Below are 21,377 nucleotides of genomic sequence, written 5' to 3' on the forward strand. Positions count from 1 at the left end.
ACTTGGTTTTATAGACAAATGGTCTCTGCTTTTGAATACAGTACCACCTGTTAAAAACGGAGAGGGGAAATAGAGGGAGTCTTCTCTGATAATTTATTATCTGCTTGGCCTATTAACTGTTGTCTTGTGGATTGTGAATATATCTGTGTTAGCTTAGACGATTTAAGTATTTTTAATTCTATGTCACTACATGATAGAAAATATTTCTCTCAAACAAAAATATGGTCCTGGCAATTATAAAAATCTGATTTTTGGTACAAGTCACTGTAATAAATGCTTTATGATGAATTATAACAGTAGAAATTATACTGGCTACCATTTATTTATGTATGCTATAAACGCACGCATTGGAGAAAACTCTCTATTGCCTTAGTTCACTTAATCCTTACAACAACCTTATAGGTTTAATTAAATACATTTATTAAAATATAGGTTTTTAAAAATTAGCTGAATGACTGGCATATAGTAAATGCTGAATTAAAGCAATGATTTTAAGTCTGACTATTACTGTTATTCTCATGTTATAGATGAGAATAAATGCTGAATTAATGCAATATTTTAAGTCTGATTATTACTGTTACATGCATGTTATAGCCAGAGACTTGGAGACCTTTGGTAGTGTTCTAAAAGTTGCATGGCTAGTAAGAGGCAGAGCTGAAATTGGAACTCATGTCTGTTTGGCCACAAGTCTGCATTAGTTATAAAACTCTACAACCACTTGTATGTTACTCCATTTAACACTCCAACAACAACCCTAGTTCAGGATGATCTTTATTTTTCAGATTAGGAAACTAAGTTCTGGAGAAGATAATTATTAATAATGACCATATATTTCATGACTTATGCAAGGCTCTGCTGGTCAGTGACAAAATTGGGTTCCCTGGAAAGTGAACACTGAGGTCAAGATTAGCATACAGGACATTTATTAGGAAGGGCTCTGGAGAGCAACACCTGTGCAAGGGAAGGGAAAGAAGCAGCACGGGACAGAGGGAGAAGATGGGCTGTGATACACTCTTAATGAAAGCCTCGGCCAGCCCCACCAGGAGCTCTGAAAGTGGGATGGTCCTTCAGAGTTATCTTGATTTGGGATGAGGGCCCTTGAAATTGGGGCCTTTAAATCCCTATGTTGATTAGTCATTCCTGGGACTAGGACATGCTTTTGGGAATGCATCTTTCTTTAGCAGAGAAAACTCCTAAAGAGGCCTTTCTGCTAGCTACATTCCCAGCAGCTGTGGGAATAAGTTCTTTATTCCTAAAGGGAGATCTGGGAGCCACATAACAGCATATATTTCAGGAAACCAAACCTTATTAAGAACAAAATCCACAATTTTTCTTTCATTCTATGATGCTATTCCTATTTTATCTAGAAACTGAAGAACTTTGCATAATAACTCTAATCTTTCGTTTCTACATTTTAAGTTCAATTTTCATTCGCCACAGGTAACCACAGTGTTAATGTAATATTGCCACTATTTTAGTTCTACCACTAACTACAGTTAATTGTTATATTACCACGAACTGGATAGTTAATAGTATTACTACTGAAGATTCTAGGTGTCTTATTTTAATACCTTACACTGAGGGCAGGGGAAATTGTACATAGGCAACTCCAAAAATTGGTTTAGCACTAAGGTACCTTGAATCCACAATGAATAGAAACTTACTTTAAATCTAGTCTAAATCTCTTCTAAAAGATTTCACACGCTGGGACTTCACCGATTTTCCCTCTGTAGCTGTTTTTTTGTAGGAAGGCATTGATTGAGGTTGAGCCCTTCTCCCATAAGGAAAGATAAGTCTATCACACCACATTCTCAACTGTGGAAATTTAAAACAAAACAAAACGCTCAACCACACCCTTTCCTATGAAACAGTTTTACAAAGTGGGTTTGTAAAACATCCATAAAACAGCAGTAACGGGGCTTCCCTAGTGGCGCAGTTGTTGAGAATCTGCCTGCTAATGCAGGGGACACGGGTTTGAGCCCTGGTCTGGGAAGATCCCACATGCCGTGGAGCAACTAGGCCCGTGAGCCACAACTACTGAGCCTGCACGTCTGGAGCCTGTGCTCCGCAACAAGAGAGGCCGCGATAGTGAGAGGCCCGCGCACCGCGATGAGGAGTGGCCCCCGCTTGCCGCAACTAGAGAAAGCCCTTGCACAGAAACGAAGACCCAACACAGCCAAAAATAAAATAAATTAATTAAAAAAAAAAACAAAAAAACCCCCAAACATTGGTCAGCAGATCATTTAACTGAGTTGCACAATCATAATATTCATTTAAAAAAAACAAAAAAACAGTAACCTCAATGTCTCTCTTAATAATAGCAAACATATTTAGGTTTTCTGATCTCATATAAAATATGTAATGTATGGGTGTATTGTTTTACACATACTAAGCACTCAGTAATTATATAATGAATTGAAATGTAATTACTAGTAATTTTCCCCAAAATATTATAAAATATTGGCAACAACCAAATGTTAAGATCAATTCTCATATCAGATCCCTGGATGTGAGCTCAAAAAGCAAAACCACTTATGAGGGGTTCACTTAGTCTAGGAAGCATTGATTCTCTTACATAAAGCCCCTAAGATTTAGTTCTAATTTCAGAACTCCAAATTGGACCTATTAACAAGGAGGCATTGTTCTGATTCATTTAGTCTTTAGAATCTATTTTACAGATGAGAAAACCAAGACTCGGAGAATGTACTAGATAAAGTGACAGGGCTAGGAACCTGGGCTACCTTCTGCTTTATCTGTCAACAGAAAAGTGAAGGTTAGGGGTTGAGAGGGAAGAGGGAGCATGTCACAGTAGACATGGACTTCAAAAGGAAAGAAAATACAGAAGATTAAAGTGTTAGAAAGATTCCAGGAAGGAAGAAAATTCATGGAAACAGTTATGAAAGATCAGTTGGGAAGAGAAACGTGAATAATACTGCCTTACAGAGATAAGTCCAGAGATGGTGACACTTCTGAAAATGTCATTTTATTTACTCTCTCTCCAAGATTGTTATGCAGTATAAAAATTTATTCATTTTGTTTAGAATATTGATAAGATAATCTGAATTTACAGATAGAGGAATATAATAGAACGTCGCTCAAATAGTTTTGAATTAGTTCCTCTAATAATGAACAAATGTGTCACGTACGTCCAGTATACCGTTTTTATTGGCACTTGAAATAAACGTACTACTCACTAGTTGAAGTGCCAGAAAGAACCCCACCCTATGTCCACCCCCCCAGAGCTACAAACGATTATTTACGAAGCAGTGACAGAGTGACCTGGAGTACAAAACAGAAGTCATTGTGGTAACCTGTGTTCTTAAAGATTAACTTCTGCATAATGTTAAGATCAAAAAAGGCTGGCAGTGTAAAAAGTCCCATTAAAAAATCAACTCAGTTTCAATTCTGGGGCTTGCAATTGTAGCTGGTTTCTTTATACTTTTACATATCCTGTTTCCCATATTTAATACATATAATTACTTTAGATTAGGTATTAGCTTAAATACCTTCCGCAGGATTTTTAATTTTTTTTTTTTTTTAAGATTGATTGATTGATTGAGTGATTGAGTGATTGCTATGTTGGGTCTTCGTTTCTGTGCGAGGGCTTTCTCTAGTTGCGGCAAGCGGGAGCCTCTCTTCATCGCGGTGCGCGGGCCTCTCACTATCGCGGCCTCTCTTCTTGCGGAGCACAGGCTCCAGACATGCAGGCTCAGTAATTGTGGCTCACGGGCCTAGTTGCTCCGCGGCATGTGGGATCTTCCTAGACCAGGGCTCGAACCCATGTCCCGTGCATTGGCAGGCAGACTCTCAACCACTGCGCCACCAGGGAAGCCCCAGGATTTTTAATTTTTAATTTCAATTTTTAATTTCAAAATTGAGAGTGTAGTCTTGCTCTGCCCATCATTTATCTAGTCCTAATGTATCCTGGTCAAACCAAGGTGGTCTTTCCCTTTTGCTTCCAACAGAAGTGCTCTTTAGGTGCCCTTAGAATTTTCAGCATCCTATGATATTACCCTAGGGCTAGGTAAACCTTACGTGAGAATTATTTAGCTAATGTTTCTGGCTTAAAAAAAAATTCTTTCACACTGTTCTGGGCCATATTTCTAGGGTATCTGCTATATTAAAGGACTTGGCAGATACCCTAGAAATACCGGTTTAGGAGTTTCACTGCCAGGATGGAAGTGTGAAGAGCAGCATGGACATACACCCCAAAGAAACAAGCAAAGTTAGACTAGAAAGCTATAAACATACAACCTTTATTTAAAGTCTTTGCAGAGTCCTAAGAGCTCAGAACAAGTGAAAAAACATTTATTCAAGAAAACCTACTAAAACTCAGTAAGAACACTGAGCCACTGATCCAGTCTCTCCCTTACCACCTGCCTCCCGGCAACCCCAAGTCATCTCAGCTTAGCAAAAGCTCCACTCTGGGTGGATGTGGCCAAGAAGATGGGGCTCCCTCTCCCCTCAGCTCCCAAATAAGAGTTATCATATCTCATCTGAAGGGCAATCCTCCAGCTTTTCTAATGCCCTCCAACTCCAGGCTTGAGCAACTAAATTCTGATGAGTGTAGCTGAGAGGTAGAGGGCTCTCTCCTTCCGTCGAGCCTCACAGGATGAGAACTCTACCCCAGGAATGGCAGGCCAGAACACTAAGGCTGCCATCTTCCTTTTGCCAGCTCACTTATAGGGCAGAAGTGTAAGAAGCAAACGCAGAAGACCAGAGGCTACTGCCCCACCCAGCACTCAGAGGAGTGGCTCAGAGATTTTGTCCAGGGGGGAGAAGCAGTCCATAAGAAAGAGAGTTTCAAAGTTCTCCCCAAAGGAACTGACTTCATTTGAAAGAGAATGTGGAGAAAATCAAGCCTAAGGGCACTCCTGAAGACAACAGCTCCTGTTAATTAGGAGCAAGAAGCTAAACTGTAGGCCAGCTAGTTCACCAGAGAGAACCAGGGCAAGAGACAGCTGAGAAGGACCCTTCCCTGATCAGAATAAGCCTCAAAAGCTGGCCTCAAAAATTACCCCTGTCCAAATTTAATTCTATCAGACTGCTGAGCAATTCATGCCCCAGGGCAGGTCAAAACAGTAGAGCAATCAACCAGTAATTAGTGGCGCCTAAGGGTTGGGTGTAATACCAAATGAGGCAGACAGCCTATGGGAGAGATTAGAGAGAGACAGTCAAAAAGAGCACTGCTAAAACCACTGTTATCCCAGTTTTAGATCAACTGCATCTGTTCTAAGTATGGTACTAAGTCAAGCAAGATTTAACTACTATATTGCCTGCTAAATTAGGCCTGCCTTTTTATTACCCTCACTTTTAAAATCTGAATATCATTATTTTGATTTTGAAAAAAAAAAAACCCACAAAGAAATCGTGCATTACTTCTTTAGATTGGTGTAAGAAATTACACGCCAAATGCCATTCACTTTCATACCATCCTCAAGAATGTTACACATACTACATGTCATATGTTCCCAAAAGTATATTACATAAAAAATTCTAATGTGCTTTAGGCTTTCCACACTACTCTCTGAATTTTCTGCTTTTAAAAATTTACATTTAAAATATTTTTCCTAGGTTTTAATCCATAATTCAAAAATTTTACTTTTTTTTTTTAATTATTAGCACCTTTAATTATTTATTTATTTATTTATTTATTTGGCTGTGTTGGGTCTTCGTTTCTGTGCGAGGGTTTCCGCTAGTTGTGGCAAGCGGGGGCCACTCTTCATTGCGGTGCGTGGGCCTCTCACTATCGTGGCCTCTCTTGTTGCGGAGCACAGGCTCCAGAGGTGCAGGCTCAGTAGTTGTGGCCCACGGGCCCAGTTGCTCCACGGCATGTGGGATCTTCCCAGACCAGGGCTCGAACCCGTGTCCCCTGCATTAGCAGGCAGATTCTCAACCACTGCGCCACCAGGGAAGCCCCAAAATTTTACATTTTATCTTTATACTTTGCATTCTCTAAACTACTCTCATGTTAATAATTTCCTTATAATAATATATAACTATAAAAACTAAATGACAAATTCCTTATTACATAATAATGGAAGGGAAAAATAAGAACTAAAAGAAAGCTACTGATTTATGAACACTTTACAGATAGTGTAAGATTCACTGTGACAAATGAACACACTTTTATAAATGTCAGAGAATATTAGATAAAACTTTTATTTATTTTAAATGTGATTTATTAGAGTCATAGGATAGGATGAAACTTAAGAATCACTTATAATTTACTGCTTGATCAAAGTTAACATAAAAATATAACAAACTATATTGTCAACTCAAACTGACAAAACATTTTCTAAAGAAAAACATTCTGCAGTAAGCTATCATAATTTTTCCTATGGAGTGTTGGCAAAGAATGTAGTTATACTGTGCCACAAACAGTTAAAAGCAACATTTTTAGGTAATTTGAGTAAGATATACATAATTACTCAAAACAAATATTAGGGTTATTTCCTCTGAAAAGTTAGCTTGCAAATGAAAAGAAGAAACCCAAATCCGCATACTGTAATAGCCGTCCTCTTCAAAATTCTACTATTCCATGTAGATACTTCTTCCATTAACGGTATACGAGTTGGATCATTTTCTCGTTCATTTTGCAACTAATGTTTAGTATGGGAAAAAGGAAAAAGTTAATGTGCAGTACAGTGAAAATAAAAATATCTTTGATTTTAAAGAATATCAAAATATCCATGTTAATCACTTGATTTAGATGTAGCCTAAATGCAAGATTCCCATGGAAGATTTAAAGTAAGGATTCAAAATCTTAAAAGACAGTCTTTCTTTCAACCAGGATCCCACTGTAGTAGATTATTAGTTTTACATTAAAAATAAATGCTTCTATAGATTATTACATTTTAAAAACATGTTTTTATGTCAGGAGATAAAGTTCCTTTAATGTTAAAGTTTCTATTTCTACCTATAAGGAACGAGAGTCATTGTTTCCTTTGTATTAAATATCAACTGATTTCTTACAAAAAAAGTGAACCTTATAAAAAAAAGTATTGTTATGGCATACCTACAGTACATGAAATTCAACAAAAACTAGAAGATTCGATGCTAACACTAGAAGTATAATCCTTTATTTAAATATATTTGCAGGAACAAATGTTAACAAAAATTTCAGTGGTTCTTTTTGCACTTCTCAACAATGAAAGTACATGACCCAGTCAGTTTCTAAATTCCTATACATAGAACTTTCTTGCTAAAGAAGGCCTCTCAACTCGTGTGTGTGTGTGTGTGTGTGTGTGTGTGTGTGTGTGTGTGTGTGTGTGTGTGTGTGAGAGAGAGAGAGAGAGAGGGAGAGGGGGAGGAGGGAGGGAGAGGGAGGAGATAGTTGCTGGGGAGAGGCAGAAGAGGGAGAACCAGCAGAAACCAAAAGATCCTTGAAAGATAAAAAGAATCAGGCACATTTACAGAGTGATATTTACTAGAAACATCCTGTGCTGGAGTGGTGACATACTTTCAACATTAGCAAAAATAACTACTTCTCAAATCTACAGTGTAAATATTTAATTAAAAAACCCTGCAAAATTAATTTCAAATTTATAGTAGAAGATGGACTTCAATGCCAATCTCATTAATACTGTATTCTTGGTCTAACTTCCAAATGGCTTCATTCAGCAACAGATTCCTTTTTGACACTGATGCTCCATTTACTGAATCCTGAGACAGTCATTCCTTTTATTAACCAATTACTTAGAATGACCCTTTCTGACAGGAGCCTGTCAGTGTGTTGGTTTGAAAGAGAATGATGTGGTGTTAGAGTCTGGCCTTGACCTCTCCCACCCTCTCTCTTTGTTACCTCCATATACTTATCTATGATAGCTCATATGTTTCTTTTAAAAAATCCCTTCTGTTATTATTGGTAAACTCTAAAATATCATAAGCTTAAGAGGCATGATACCATACTCCCAAATCTGGAAGCCTCATAGTTCTCTAAATAAAATCTTATTTGGTGATTATTACTTGTTTAAGACTAATCCAAAGAAAACCCAATGCACAGGCTTGCTGCAAAATTAAGATGTTCCTGCCCAAAAAACTATATCTGCTGTTATTATGAACCAATAAATATGTTTTCAAGGCCAGTCTTTACATAGAAATATATAGATTCAAGGTAGAAAAGACCAAAGAAAAACAACCTTCCATTTAGCTAAAGAAAGCTGAAATTTTTCTCTATAGGTATACTTTATTAAAATAAATATTATGGTACCTGATTGAATTGTTCATGTTTTCGAGTCAAAGTTACACTCTGAAAGCAGTGTTTCTTAATTTCATCTCTTTAAGAAAAATCTGGGTGTTCTCTCTAATTTCATCTTAATCCTCCACCCCACCTCCCCAAATGTTTTTAGTTCATCTTGGAGAAAACAAATAATTACCAATCCTGAGACAAAGATGTCTTAGGGAATTTCTTACACTAAACATTAAAGGTTGATGCTTTGCAGGAAGTATCTTTACACAAATCCTTCCAAATTTCTCTTGCATCCCCATGAAAAACACCATGCTAATAAGTAAAATCAATACCATTTCCCTTCAATTCTTCTAGATGATGGATATAGTGAAGATGAATGGTGCTATAATTTTCATGTTGTCAGCAAGTTCAGAAAGTATAAAATCATATTTTTGCATGAGAAAGTTCATTTGGGGAGTGGTGTGTATTAAAGGAACACAAAGTGGAAGTAGAGAGAATAGTTAGGAAACTAATGTGTAGCACAGTTGCCTGACATACAGGAGGCACTCTTAGGTTTGTTGAATGAATAAATGTCAGAGATAATACAACTTCTAAGACGCCTTTCTCTGGAAAGGAGTTATCGTCTACAAAAAATGTGAAATATATTGCTCATTTGCCCTATTTTAAATGTCTTTATCCCCCTATAATTTTGTAGAATTTGCTTCACAATTTTCTGCTCATTTTAAAAAAGACTCCTTTTGACTGAACATATGTTAATAGCTAGAATGACAAATTACCTGGAACATGTATAAAGTTTATTTTGAAGAAAATAACTTTTTTGATAAAATACTAATGAAAATATTAAATGACATATGGGTTGATGCTATAAAAATTTAACGCCTAATCTAATGTTCACATCAGATATTTCACAAAAACTTTATCGATATCAAATATATTTATTAGACGTGGAGACTCATAAATGAGTTCTTTAGTCAAGTGAAAGTGTTGCCCTTTATTATCTACCTTCAACAGAGTTCTCTATTTTAGCAGCTTAGATTTTGTTATAGCCAGTTTTCTTGAGGGAAAAAATCACCTGTCCTTAAACCAAATACATACTTCTATATGAGTATAGGAACAAGAACCAAAAAAGCCCATACTCTTTTAAAAAGTTAAATTATAAAAGATACTATAAAAAGTCTAGAAGGGGCTTCCTTGGTGGCGCATTGGTTAAGAATCCACCTGCCAATGCAGGGGACACAGGTTCGAGCCCTGGTCTGGGAAGATCCCACATGACGCAGAGCAACTAAATCCGTGTGCCACAACTATTGAAGCCCACGCACCTAGAGCCCGTGCTCTGCAACAAGAGAAGCCACCACAATGAGAAGCCCGTGCACCACAACGAAGAGTAGCCCCCGCTCGTCGCAACTAAAGAAAGCCCGTGTGCCCCAACGAAGACCCAATGCAGCCAAAAAAAAAAAAAAAAAAAAGTCAAAAAATAGAAAGAATATTTTATCCACAACCCTACCTCATTAACAGAGCTAATCACATTTCATTTTTGGTAGTTTTTTTATATTCACATTTATATATGTAAATAAAAATTAGAAATAGAACTTCTTATCTTTAACAAGTTGATATATACTTTTCATTATATTTTTCAACTGGCTGCATATCATTATACGAAACGGTTATACCATAATTTATTAAATCATTCTCGTATAGGACATTTATGTACATATAATTTTGGAATCATTAAACTAGTACTATTAAAGATACAAATATTTTTATGGTCCTTGACAAACTGTTTTTGAAAGTGGTTTAGACATCACTCTCACATGAAAATACTAGTTTGGTGAATATAACCAGTGATGGGTAGGCTAATACACTCCCTGCTAATTTATAGGATGAAAATGATACATCACTGTTCTTTCAGTATGCATTTCATTAATGACCAACAAAGTTTGTTTCCTATGTATATTTCTTCCTTTGGAAACTGTCCTTTCTCCACCTGTCTAGTGGGAGCTTAAGTTGCTCTTGTCAGAACTGCTTCATTGTCTAACATATTATGCTGTAAATAATCTTCCCCCTTTTTAATTTTAAATATTTAAATACCTTCTGAATTAAGTCTTTTAGTTTGCAGACCTCTTCATTCAAGTCTTCAACATTACTAACCAGGTCTTCACAAACTGAAGTAAAATTCCGGGGAGAAGCCCATTCTAGTACTATCTGTTAATATTTTCAAAAGTTACATTTTAAAGAATGGAAAGCAACTTTTCACAACTTTATATCCACAAAAAGTATACAACATTATCAAACATTAAATTAAATTATATAACTGAAAAGCATTTTTTTATTCAGGATAAATCCTGACACCAAAAGAACTCAGTATTTTTATATAAATAGTCAAATCAGTTTCCTGAATGCATTTATTAAATATACATATATATCACTATGGAGACTAATATTAGTAATAAAAATATTTATGGTGAATAAAGTCATGAAGGTTTTAAGAATGACATGATTCCCATATTAGTGTTATATAAAAATCATAGGAAAACAAGTGCATTAAATATTTTTCACTGTATACAAATAGCTAAAACCAAATCACATGAAAAACTTTACAAAACAAGTTTGCTTTTACAGGTCACTTACACTTTCTCTATTTAAAATTTCCTTCATTAAAAAATCCTTATATTGATATGGTTTTTAATAACACTCAACACACTGTTTTGTTTCAGCTTTCACTTGGTTCTCCTGTCACTTTATATTTTAAACAATTAAATTCCCTTTAAGAACAAATGGTAAGTTCAATACACAGATCAGTTTAACTTTTGGTCTGACTCATTTTCCTTTTCTTGAGGGCTAGAACACAAAGTTTTTCAATTAATTAGTATAAAAAAGTAATATTAAATAAGTTGACTTATTTAGATCTTAGGTGATTTTACAGAAGATATAGTTTTACCGGATCATTACAGTTTATTGAGTTATCATTAACTTATCTGGAATGTTCTCCAGCATTCATACTTTTCTTCATTTAATAACTTTTGTAGAATACCTTCTGAGAATTTGCAGGCAACTCAGTAATAATGTTCTGTACAGCTGTTATTAAATGGCCACACTGTTTGTTTAATTTCAGAAGAAAGCTGAGGAACTCATCACCACTAAAGAGAGGAAATAAAAAGGAATCACTAATATGAACAATTTACTCCATTTTACTTGGCTAGTTATTCAATGTCTAGTCATAACATTTATTAGATTCTTTAAAAAAATATTTGTAGAATAGTTAATTTGTATTAGCAAGTGAAATAGACTTTGAGCATACAAAGAAAACAAAGCGTCCAATCTTGAGGATCTCCAAGTTCAGGATGAGAAGCAGACATAGAATTATAACATTGTTATTCACAGAGACATATGAAGAAGGAACATAAAAGTGCCAATATTTGAATGTCTATTATGCGAAGGCACTGCACTAGTTATTTTACATTTATTATTTTTTATATTCTTCCCAACAACTCCTGTAAGGTAGATGTTATTAACAGTAGTTTATAGTTGAGACATCTAAAACTCAGACATAATGAACCTAGTATAATGGGAGTTCATACTTGAACTGAGTTCATACTTGAACTGAGTCTGGAGCTTAAAAATAAGTTTGTCAAGTAGGTAAGGAAGAAAAGAGATTCTGGACAGAGAGAATAGCAGGTGCGAAAGAACAGGGGTAGGAGGTCTCCAAGGTATAACTAAAGCACAATTATGTGAAAGTCGTAAGAAAAGAGGCTGTACGGGATCACTTGTTTAAGGAACTTTTGTGACATGCTAAGGAATGGAATATTATCTTTTGGATAATGTACAGTTACTAAAGAATTTTAAACAGGAAAGTAGAAAATCAGATTTTCGTATGAGAAAGTTTATTTGGGGAGTGGTGTGGATTAAAGGAAAACAAAAAGTGGAAATAGAATAATTAGGAGACTAGTTTAAGAAATGTTTAGGAGAATAAACTGAAAAAGTTGGTGATGGATTGTACGGAAAAGAAAAGGAAAGGTCTACGGTTATTCTAAGTTCTTTGGTTTCAGTGGAAGATGGCACTACCAAGCAGGGAAGTGAATTTGGGGGTGGGTGGTGGAGAAAGAAGTGGGGTGAAGGGAAAGCAATATAGCATAATAATTAAGAACACAGACTCTAGTGTCAGGAAGACCTGAGTCTGAATTCAGCTTCCACAGCTTTATGATCTTGGGCAAACCTAATCTTCAGCCAAATATTTCCGTATCTCTAGAACTGAGGTAACAGGAGTGTCAGGAGGACTGAAGGAGATAACATATGAAAAGCACCTAGCATTTTGTCTAGTACATATATGGCATTTAAACAAACTTAATAATGATGATGATGGCAATGATATGAGACATGGAGGTGGCAATGACCAGTAAGTAGTAGAAAATGTCAGTCTTGTAGGTACTTATCCTGGTGTCCACAGCCTCATGAGGCTACACAGAATTTGGGGAGTTGGTGAACTTACATGGGGAAAAATTACATCTTTATTTTCACTAACCTCTAACAGAATTTCAGTCTTTCCTTCAATTGTGAATATAGGCACAAACCACAGAAGTATTAGAAATGTTTATAATTTTGGTCACCAGTAGAAATCAAAACAATGGTCATGGAGAGGACCACAAAGAAAAAAGATACATATTGTGAAGAGGGGAGAGTTGATAGGGGTAGAAGAAAAAAGCTATCAAAGGAAAAGTAGCCTGAGAAAAAGAAAAGCAGGAGTTAAGGTCTGTTATGAAAGGTAATGAAGGGAATAGATTCAAGAAGGAGGAAAAAAGTCAAGCATGTTAAATAATTAGGATTAGTCCAGTGATTCCGACAATGAAGAGATACTGCTGACTAGATTAGTTTCAAAGACAGAAGCCAATTTACTGTGAAAGCTACAAAGAAACTAACACAGCCAAATAGAAAAGGGGACCAAGGATAAGAATAGGTAACTCAGAGGAAAAGAAAAAAGAAAATTTTAAATGGATAATAAACATGGGATTAAAATAAGACATTATATTCTAGTGGAATGACAAAAATTAGGTAGATCATTAGTATCAAGAATTGACAAATTTGTGAGATGACCTTTCTGGAGAGTTATTTAGCAGTATCTATTATAATAAAAATTCACACAAAAACTAATACAATGGGACCAAAAGCTACTTCTGAGTCCAAATGAAATTCTTATAGGTAGAAGTTTTGACTATACACTGTACAAAGTTTCTTTCATGCTGTTTCTAGGAGGAAAGGTTATAAAAAGCAAGCAAGGACAACCTCTAATGAAACTTAATAGCAAACTTTTCTCTAAGACATGACTTTAATATAGTATTTTAATTTAAAAGAAATCTTTTTTCTTAGCTATTAGATTGAAAAATAAAGTTTATATAAAATAAAGACTTTAAACTTTACAAATATAATATAATCAAGTCACCAACTATGAAAAGTATCTGATGACTGCTTTATAAAAGCAAATTGAAATAAAAAAATTTAGATAAGCTCTTGTTCTATCTAGCAAAAGCGGTATTTATAAAAACATTTCCAAATAAATATAATTCTTCTTTATTACATTTTCTTTCTGCTCTTTGCTCGAGAAAGAACAGAACTTGAACATATTTTTCTGTCGAAACAACAGCAGTCATTACTTGTATTAATTTTTCTGTTTCCATGTAGTGTTTATATAAGGTATACTTAAAACTTATATTTTAGTGCTCTTTACTCAAATTTTATTTATTATCAATGAAAGAATAGGTACTTGAATGAGTAATTCATTAATGCCCTATATATTTTTCATGTAATGATTCTTAAGGAAATTAAGATCCATTGAGAACTGTCATTCAAAATGACAGCAGGTATATTATTCTAGATAGTCAAAGCACACATATATATGTGGAATATAAACTTATAAGCTCTTATTCTCAAGGAAGACTAAGTTAACAACTCAGTTCGATTAAGCAAATACTATTATTAACAAAATTAACTAGTCTTAATGGATGAAAGGAAAATATATACCTTTCTTGTGATGTATAATTTTCAGGGCCACTGAATATGGATAGGCAAGTTGTAAAAAACACAACTCAAAAGTGTGCCTTTCATCATACACTGTGTGACTGGCTGCCCAGCCCCCACCCCAGAGCTGTACAACCTACATACCTTTACATGGCAGCCCTGATAATTTTGTACTTATTTAAGGATTTCAAAATAAGCAAATATGGCATAGGTATGGTAGACTATATTATTTGATCAAATTGTCATGTCTTTTCTACTGAGCCAAATACTACCAGGCCTCTCTCTGCCAGAGGATTACACTTCATGCCCCAAAGACAAGAGGCTTGGCCATATGACTTGCTTTGGCAAATAAAATATGACTGGAAGTGACTATGTAACTTTTGAACAGTCCGAGGTGGGGCTATTTCTCCAGCCTGTTTTCAGAATAATAAGGAGGAGATTCACTGCAGCTGATCCATGATACAGGCGATCAAGAAATAAACTTTGTTTCTGTAAGTCATTTAGATTTAGAAGTTATTTGTTACTGCAGCACAACATAGTGTAAGTTGACTGAAACAACAGGCCATATTTTAAAAATGTGAAGTTAAGTATTAGGATAAAATTTATACTTTAAATAAAGGTACTCCAAACAGAAGTACTATGTGCTCACTGTAGACTATCTGGAAAAACTAAAATTACCAATACTTTTATCACCCAAAGATAATGACTGGTACTATTTTCTTACAGAATATTTTCTTATAGTACACATTTTCTTCTAGTATTTTTCATATGCATATATACAACTGGCATTATACCTCACACTCCGTTTTATATTTGCCTTTTATATTATTATGAGTATTTTTCCATGACATTAAGTCTCAAAATAATTTAAACGACAGAATAAAATAATTATACTGATGTAATATAATCCAACCATTCACCTTAAGTTAAATATTCAGAGTTTCCAAGTTTAGAATATTTATAAATAGTAGATGTGAACAATGTATTTTTTATGTGAAAATTTGCATCTATACAGATTTCTTTTGGAGGAGAAATCATTTCCTAAGTAGACATAATTTTGAGATGCTTTTGATACATTTAAGTAGATATCAGAGAGGCTCAGAGAAAAGGTCTGGGCAGAAACTGCTGAAAATGTCAAGACATGGGTGAAACTTAATATTTGTGTTCAAAATATCTCAAAGTAGTAATGAAATGGTTATTAGTATTTTTAGATTGCATTCTCTAATTCTGAAAACATACTAAGGCTAACTGTAGAAAAAAGTAAATGTACTGTGCATGTGTGTTCCTGTAACAGACTACTTTATAAAACTGAACACATAGAAGAAAAGTTTCTTAAAATAAATCAGTAGCAAAATTTTTGAAGTCACATTACCAGAAGATTATAATCAATCAGTTCAACTTTTCCTGCTGTTAGTTTTCTTATGACTTAATGACTAATTTCTTCTTTAAAGAATGACTTTGAACAAATGGGAAGTAAAACCTTTTCCATAACAGCATGTAAACAAAGTCTGTGATTTAATAATAAGGTCAAATTCCTGAAATATATGTCTGCCAGTTTTATTTTTTAAAAAATTCAGCAGTTTTAATAAGTGAACCATTGAGGATTCTGTACATTCTTTAAGCCTATTAAATCTCAACAATGAAAATTCATAGAGGCAACTCTGACATCATACAAATAAGTTATATTAAAAAATTTAATTTGCAATTCAGTCATGTAGAACTCAGAATATTCTTTCATAGAAGCAATAAATTAGAAAAGTAAAGAAAATGAACAAAGAGACTCAAAGTTTGCTGATTTAAGTCCTCACAACTGAAATCCTTTACAATGTACTTAAATATTTAAGAGATGCAATGTTATTTTGAAACAATGATGAGGCATTATTTTGAATATAGATCATCTTGTTAAAAGGAGATATTGTTAGAGAAAGGGAAATAATTTTGCAATAACATTTTTAAAGAAATCTGGATCATCTAAATTATCCCCTAGAAGACTTATCTAAATTTTAAAATGGTGTGGAAACTTATTATTCCTATGTTTAATTAATGTTTCTCATAGTTGCAATGTTAGTGTTAGGCAGGCTACACTATACTACTGCACTTGTAAGTATTATATTTTATAGACTATAACTTGGATGAACTTCAAGGAAATTAGGCTGACTGAAAAAAGCCAATCAAAAATGGATACATACTGTACGACTGCATTTATGTAACATTCATGAAATAACATTATAAAGATGGATAGCAAATTATCGATTGCTAGTTTTAGAGATGGGGGAGGGGTGGTGGGAGCTATGAAGGGGTAGTATGTGGTAGCATTGTGGTGATGGTATGTTAAGTATATTGATTGTGGCAGTGGTTATGAGAAGCTACACACATGACAAAATTGCATAGAGCTATACACACACAGACAAATGAGCACATGTATAACTGATGAAATACAAATACAAACCAGAAAAATGTCAGTTTTCTGGTTTTGATATTGTACTATAGTTATGCAAGATAACTGGGTACACTGGGTGAAGGGTACATAGAACCTTTCTGTACGTCTCTGCAATTTCTTGTGAATCTAAAATTATTTCAAATAAAAAGTTAAAAAAATCATTTACTGTTCCACAATATGTTTAAAAAATCAAATACCATTATTTTCAAAATAAATTTTAGATTACTAATATTGCTACTAATCAGTGTTTGACAAGTTTATAATATTGAAAATGAACTTTATATATTGATAACATAATTTCATAAAGAATAAGGCTGAAAATAGAGCTGAGCTACATGAGAAATGCTTTCTTATTGCCCTAAGCAAAAATATTACCCTTTGAATCTTCAATCTGACATTTATATGATTTAAAGAGTAAGAGCTACACTATGAAAAGCATAGGATCTTTTAATTAACTCATTTAACAAAATGCAATGAAAAAATAAAACAAAAATATTTCTATGTGAGTTAAGAAGATGCATTGTTTTGCTTCTTGGTAAAAACTGACTTTATAAAGTACTTTCTATTTCAGAACACAGTATATTGCAAAATGAACTATCTATATCCCTGGCAAAATGATGGTATTAAGTAAAATAACTTGGACATTATCAAAATTCAACTAAAAAAGAAAGTTGGTTCTAAACAGTATTAATGTAAACCAGTAAGTTAATTTTACCTGATTTCCACCTTTGCCACTTCAGGTAATTCTCCAAATTTTATCTCTTCTACCTCTAGTTCTTTAAGAGCAGCCATAATTTTCTGCTGATCTCTACTGGTAATTCCATTCTAAGTAGAAATGATTTTAAAGTACAATAAGGTAGTCATACTTGAATAATATTCAAAATTACTGAAGAAGTTTTCTACTTGATTAATTCACATCTTGAAAAAAATAGATACATATTAGAAAAAAACCATACTGAAAAATATACAAGTTTGCTTGTAACTGGACTGACAAGGTTACATCACTAAAATATTTAGATATATAGTGACTATAGTCAATTTTCATTATATAACAATTGTGATGGATTCTAAAAACAAATTACTAGATTTTAATATATAATCTTTCCAGAAAACCAGAGTAAAACAATTTTTCCTTCAAAATATTATTTAAAATGTTATCACTGATTAAGTGAGAATTAAGTCTTCTTTTTGTCTATGTTCTACCTTTAGTATTAACTAAATTTTCTATCCTGGATTTAGCTAAGTAGTAGTATGGTTTGATTTTCAGTGATGCTAAAGATTTCAAGTTTCCAATGTGCTCATACAGGAAGATCATTCCTTTTTATGTATCCTGCTTATTAAAGTATCTCTGATATTTCCCACAGCTATTTTCAAATTGTTACTTAATAATACTCATTAGCAAAATAATAAGTTTTGGTCATTTTGAGAACCTAGTAAAAGGCAATATTTGAAGAACACGTTTATACCCACATGTACAAAAAACCACCACTTATTTCTAAGTAACCTGTTTTATGCTGTTTTATAAATCTATTTCATATTTAGAAATAAACCACCAGTTTTAGTTGAGATGTCATAACTAATCTGAAGGAACAAAAACCAACTCTAAGTCTTTAAGTATTCTTTTTTTTTTTTTAACATCTTTACTGGAGTATAGTTGCTTTACAATGGTGTGTTAGTTTCTGCTTTATAACAAAGTGAATCAGCTATACATATACATATATCCCCATATCTCTTCCCTCTTGGGTCTCCCTCCCTCCCACACTCCTTATCCCACCCCTCTAGGTGGTCACAAAGCACTGAGCTGATCTCCCTGTGCTATGTGGCTGCTTCCCACTAGCTATCTATTTTACATTTGGTAGTGTATATATGTCCATGCCACTCTCTCACTTTGTCCCAGCTTACCCTTCCGCCTCCCCGTGTCCTCAAGTCCATTCTCTAGTAGGTCTGTGTCTTTATTCCCATCCTGCCCCTAGGTTCTTCATAACCATTTTTTTTTTTTAGATTCCATATATATGTGTTAGCATACGGTATTTGTTTTTCTCTTTCTGACTTACTTCACTCTGAATGACAGACTCTAGGTCCATCCACCTCACTACAAATAACTCAATTTCGTTTCTTTTTATGGCTGAGTAATATTCCATTGTATATATGTGCCACATCTTCTTTATCCATTCATCTGTCGATGGACACTTAGGTTGCTTCCATGTCCTGGATATTGTAAATAGAGCTGCAATGAACATTGTGGTACATGACTCTTTCTGAATTATGGTTTTCTCAGGGTATATGCCCTGTAGTGGGATTGCTGGGTCATATGGTAGTTCTATTTTTAGTTTTTTAAGGAACCTCCATACTGTTGTCCATAGTGGCTGTATCAATTTACATCCCCACCACCAGTGCAAGAGGGTTCCCTTTTCTCCACACCCTCTCCAGCATTTATTGTCTGTAGATTTTTTGATGATGGCCATTCTGAATGGTGTGAGCTGGTATGTCATTGTAGTTTTGATTTGCATTTCTCTAATGATTAATGATGTTGAGCATTCTTTCATGTGTTTGTTGGCAATCTGTATATCTTCTTTGGAGAAATGTCTATTTAGGTCTTCTGCCCATTTTTGGATTGGTTTGTTTGTTTTTTTGATATTGAGCTGTATGAGCTGCTTGTAAATTTTGGAGATTAATCCTTGGTCAGTTGCTTCATTTGCAAATATTTTCTCCCATTCTGAGGGGTGTCTTTTCGTCTTGTTTATGGTTTCCTTTGCTGTGCAAAAGCTTTTAAGTAAGTCTTTAAATATTCTTAAGGCAACTGAATATTGTAATGGAAGATTTCAGATGTGGTTATCCATAATCATATCTAATGAGGAACCTAGCAAAAGATCACTCACAGTCTATAGCTGTAGGATTTTTAAAATAGAAAATAAAAGCATTCAAAATATTAAAAATATGAAAGATAATGTCTGGAGTTTTTGAAACTGATACTAACCTTTGTAAACTCATCTTTCCTCATGGTCAAAAGATGTCTTAAAGTTATATCCCTTTCCTGTAGAAAAGAAAAAAATGCCACCTTTCAATATAAATGAAATAGTAGAAGCGGAAGGAGGCAACTGTACATATATAGTCAGTTATATGCTACCCTCCTAAAAACTTTCAACTACTGGGTAGATAGTAATGAGTATAATAATATGTATAATTACCTAAAAAAATATACACATAGCTAGTTTCCCAGATTCAAAGAAAAGTATTACAACTTATATTTGCTTACATAAAAAGAAAACAGCTCTATAAAATTTGACAGAAATTGTTTTATGAATTTTTAAAATTTATAATTGTATAATATTAATAACATTTGGTTTTACTGAATATTTCTCAAATAGGAAGTTTCACGATTGTACAATGAAACCCAATTCTAAACTGCCTAAACGAATGTGCATGTTCCTAAGGAGAGCCTGTCTTAAATAGTGCTTTACTGCTGCAGTATCAGCTAAATGGCTGATAACTGTCATCTGCTCAAATCCCATAATGCATGCCTAAAATACCTACAACAGTGCTTCACATATGATCTAATTTAATATTTATGACAATCCTACACTAGGTATTACCATCCTTATGAGAAAAAAGGAGATTTAAGTGACATATTTCAGTTAATAATTATTAGAGCAAGAATCTGATACCTGGTTTGTTTGGTTTAAAATCATGCTTCTCCTAATATTCTATACAGGAAGATCAGCAACTGCAAAAACACACTAAGGGCTTAGATGTACAAGGAGTTCTGTGATGTTTTGGGCAGTGGGTAAAAGCCAGATTCTAATTTATGTAAATTTCTATAATAATAAATTTTCAAAATGCTTATAATTTTAAAATGGGATGTATCAATACTACAAATTATGGAGAAAAGTGCATCTGTCACCCCTTCATAAGCATGCTTATGAGTTAATATTTAATGTTATGTTAACCAACAAATAAACATGCATACATAACTCACCATAGCTTAAACAAAAGCTTACCTTCAGTAAATCTGTCATATGTTCAAGTCCAAGACCATGTAAAAATATTTCCAGATCTCCAAATGCTGTATATGAACTATACATATTTATAGCAATGTCAATTTCAGAACAGACTATCAGTGCACAAATAATAAATATATATTTATGATGCAGAGAGAGAATGAGAATAAGAATGAGTAAGAATGAGTCTATGTAGAATATACAGGCATACATCATTTTACTGTGCTTTACTTTATTGCTTTATCTGCAGACATTGTTTTTTACAAATTGAAGGTTTGTGACAACCCTATGTCAACCAAGTCTATTGGTGTCATTTCTCCAACGGTATCTGCTCACTTCGTGTCTCTGTGTCACACTTTGGTAATTCTTGAAATATTTCAAACTTTCTCATTATTATATTTGTTATGGTGATTCTTGATGTTGCTATTACAACTTGCTGAAGGCTCAGATGATGGCTACCATTTTTTAGCAATAAAGTATTTTTTAGTTAATATATGTACATTGTTTTTGTAGACAGAATGCTATTGCACACTTAATAGACTACAGTATGGTGTAAACATAACTTTTAAATTTGCATAACTCACTTTATTGTGATATTTGCTTTATTGTGGTGGTCTGGAACTGAACACCAATATCTCTGAGGTATGCCTATATTTGCAAATTTACCCACTAGACCTATGTTATACAAAGGAATAAGAAAGGTTTCCTGAGTGAAGATTTAAGTAAACAGAGAAAATGG

General features: G+C 34.0%; 1 protein-coding gene across 1 annotated transcript in view; it reads right to left on the minus strand.

Annotated features, from left to right (window-relative positions):
- Nucleotides 1-5,182: 5,182 nt before the first annotated feature.
- Nucleotides 5,183-21,377, minus strand: part of ASZ1 (ankyrin repeat, SAM and basic leucine zipper domain containing 1) — an 81,703-nt gene continuing 65,508 nt past the window's right edge. The window contains exons 8-13 of the mRNA XM_082472460.1: nt 20,639-20,714; nt 19,618-19,674; nt 17,356-17,465; nt 11,223-11,328; nt 10,280-10,393; nt 5,183-6,602 (exon numbers count right to left, since the gene is read on the minus strand). Of these exons, the coding sequence (XP_082328586.1) occupies nt 6,450-6,602; nt 10,280-10,393; nt 11,223-11,328; nt 17,356-17,465; nt 19,618-19,674; nt 20,639-20,714 (616 nt within the window). The 3' untranslated portion in view covers nt 5,183-6,449. The remainder of the gene's footprint in view (nt 6,603-10,279; nt 10,394-11,222; nt 11,329-17,355; nt 17,466-19,617; nt 19,675-20,638; nt 20,715-21,377) is intronic.

This window comes from Balaenoptera physalus, assembly GCF_965194825.1.
Source record: "Balaenoptera physalus genome assembly, chromosome: 8".
Taxonomy (NCBI): domain Eukaryota; kingdom Metazoa; phylum Chordata; class Mammalia; order Artiodactyla; family Balaenopteridae; genus Balaenoptera; species Balaenoptera physalus.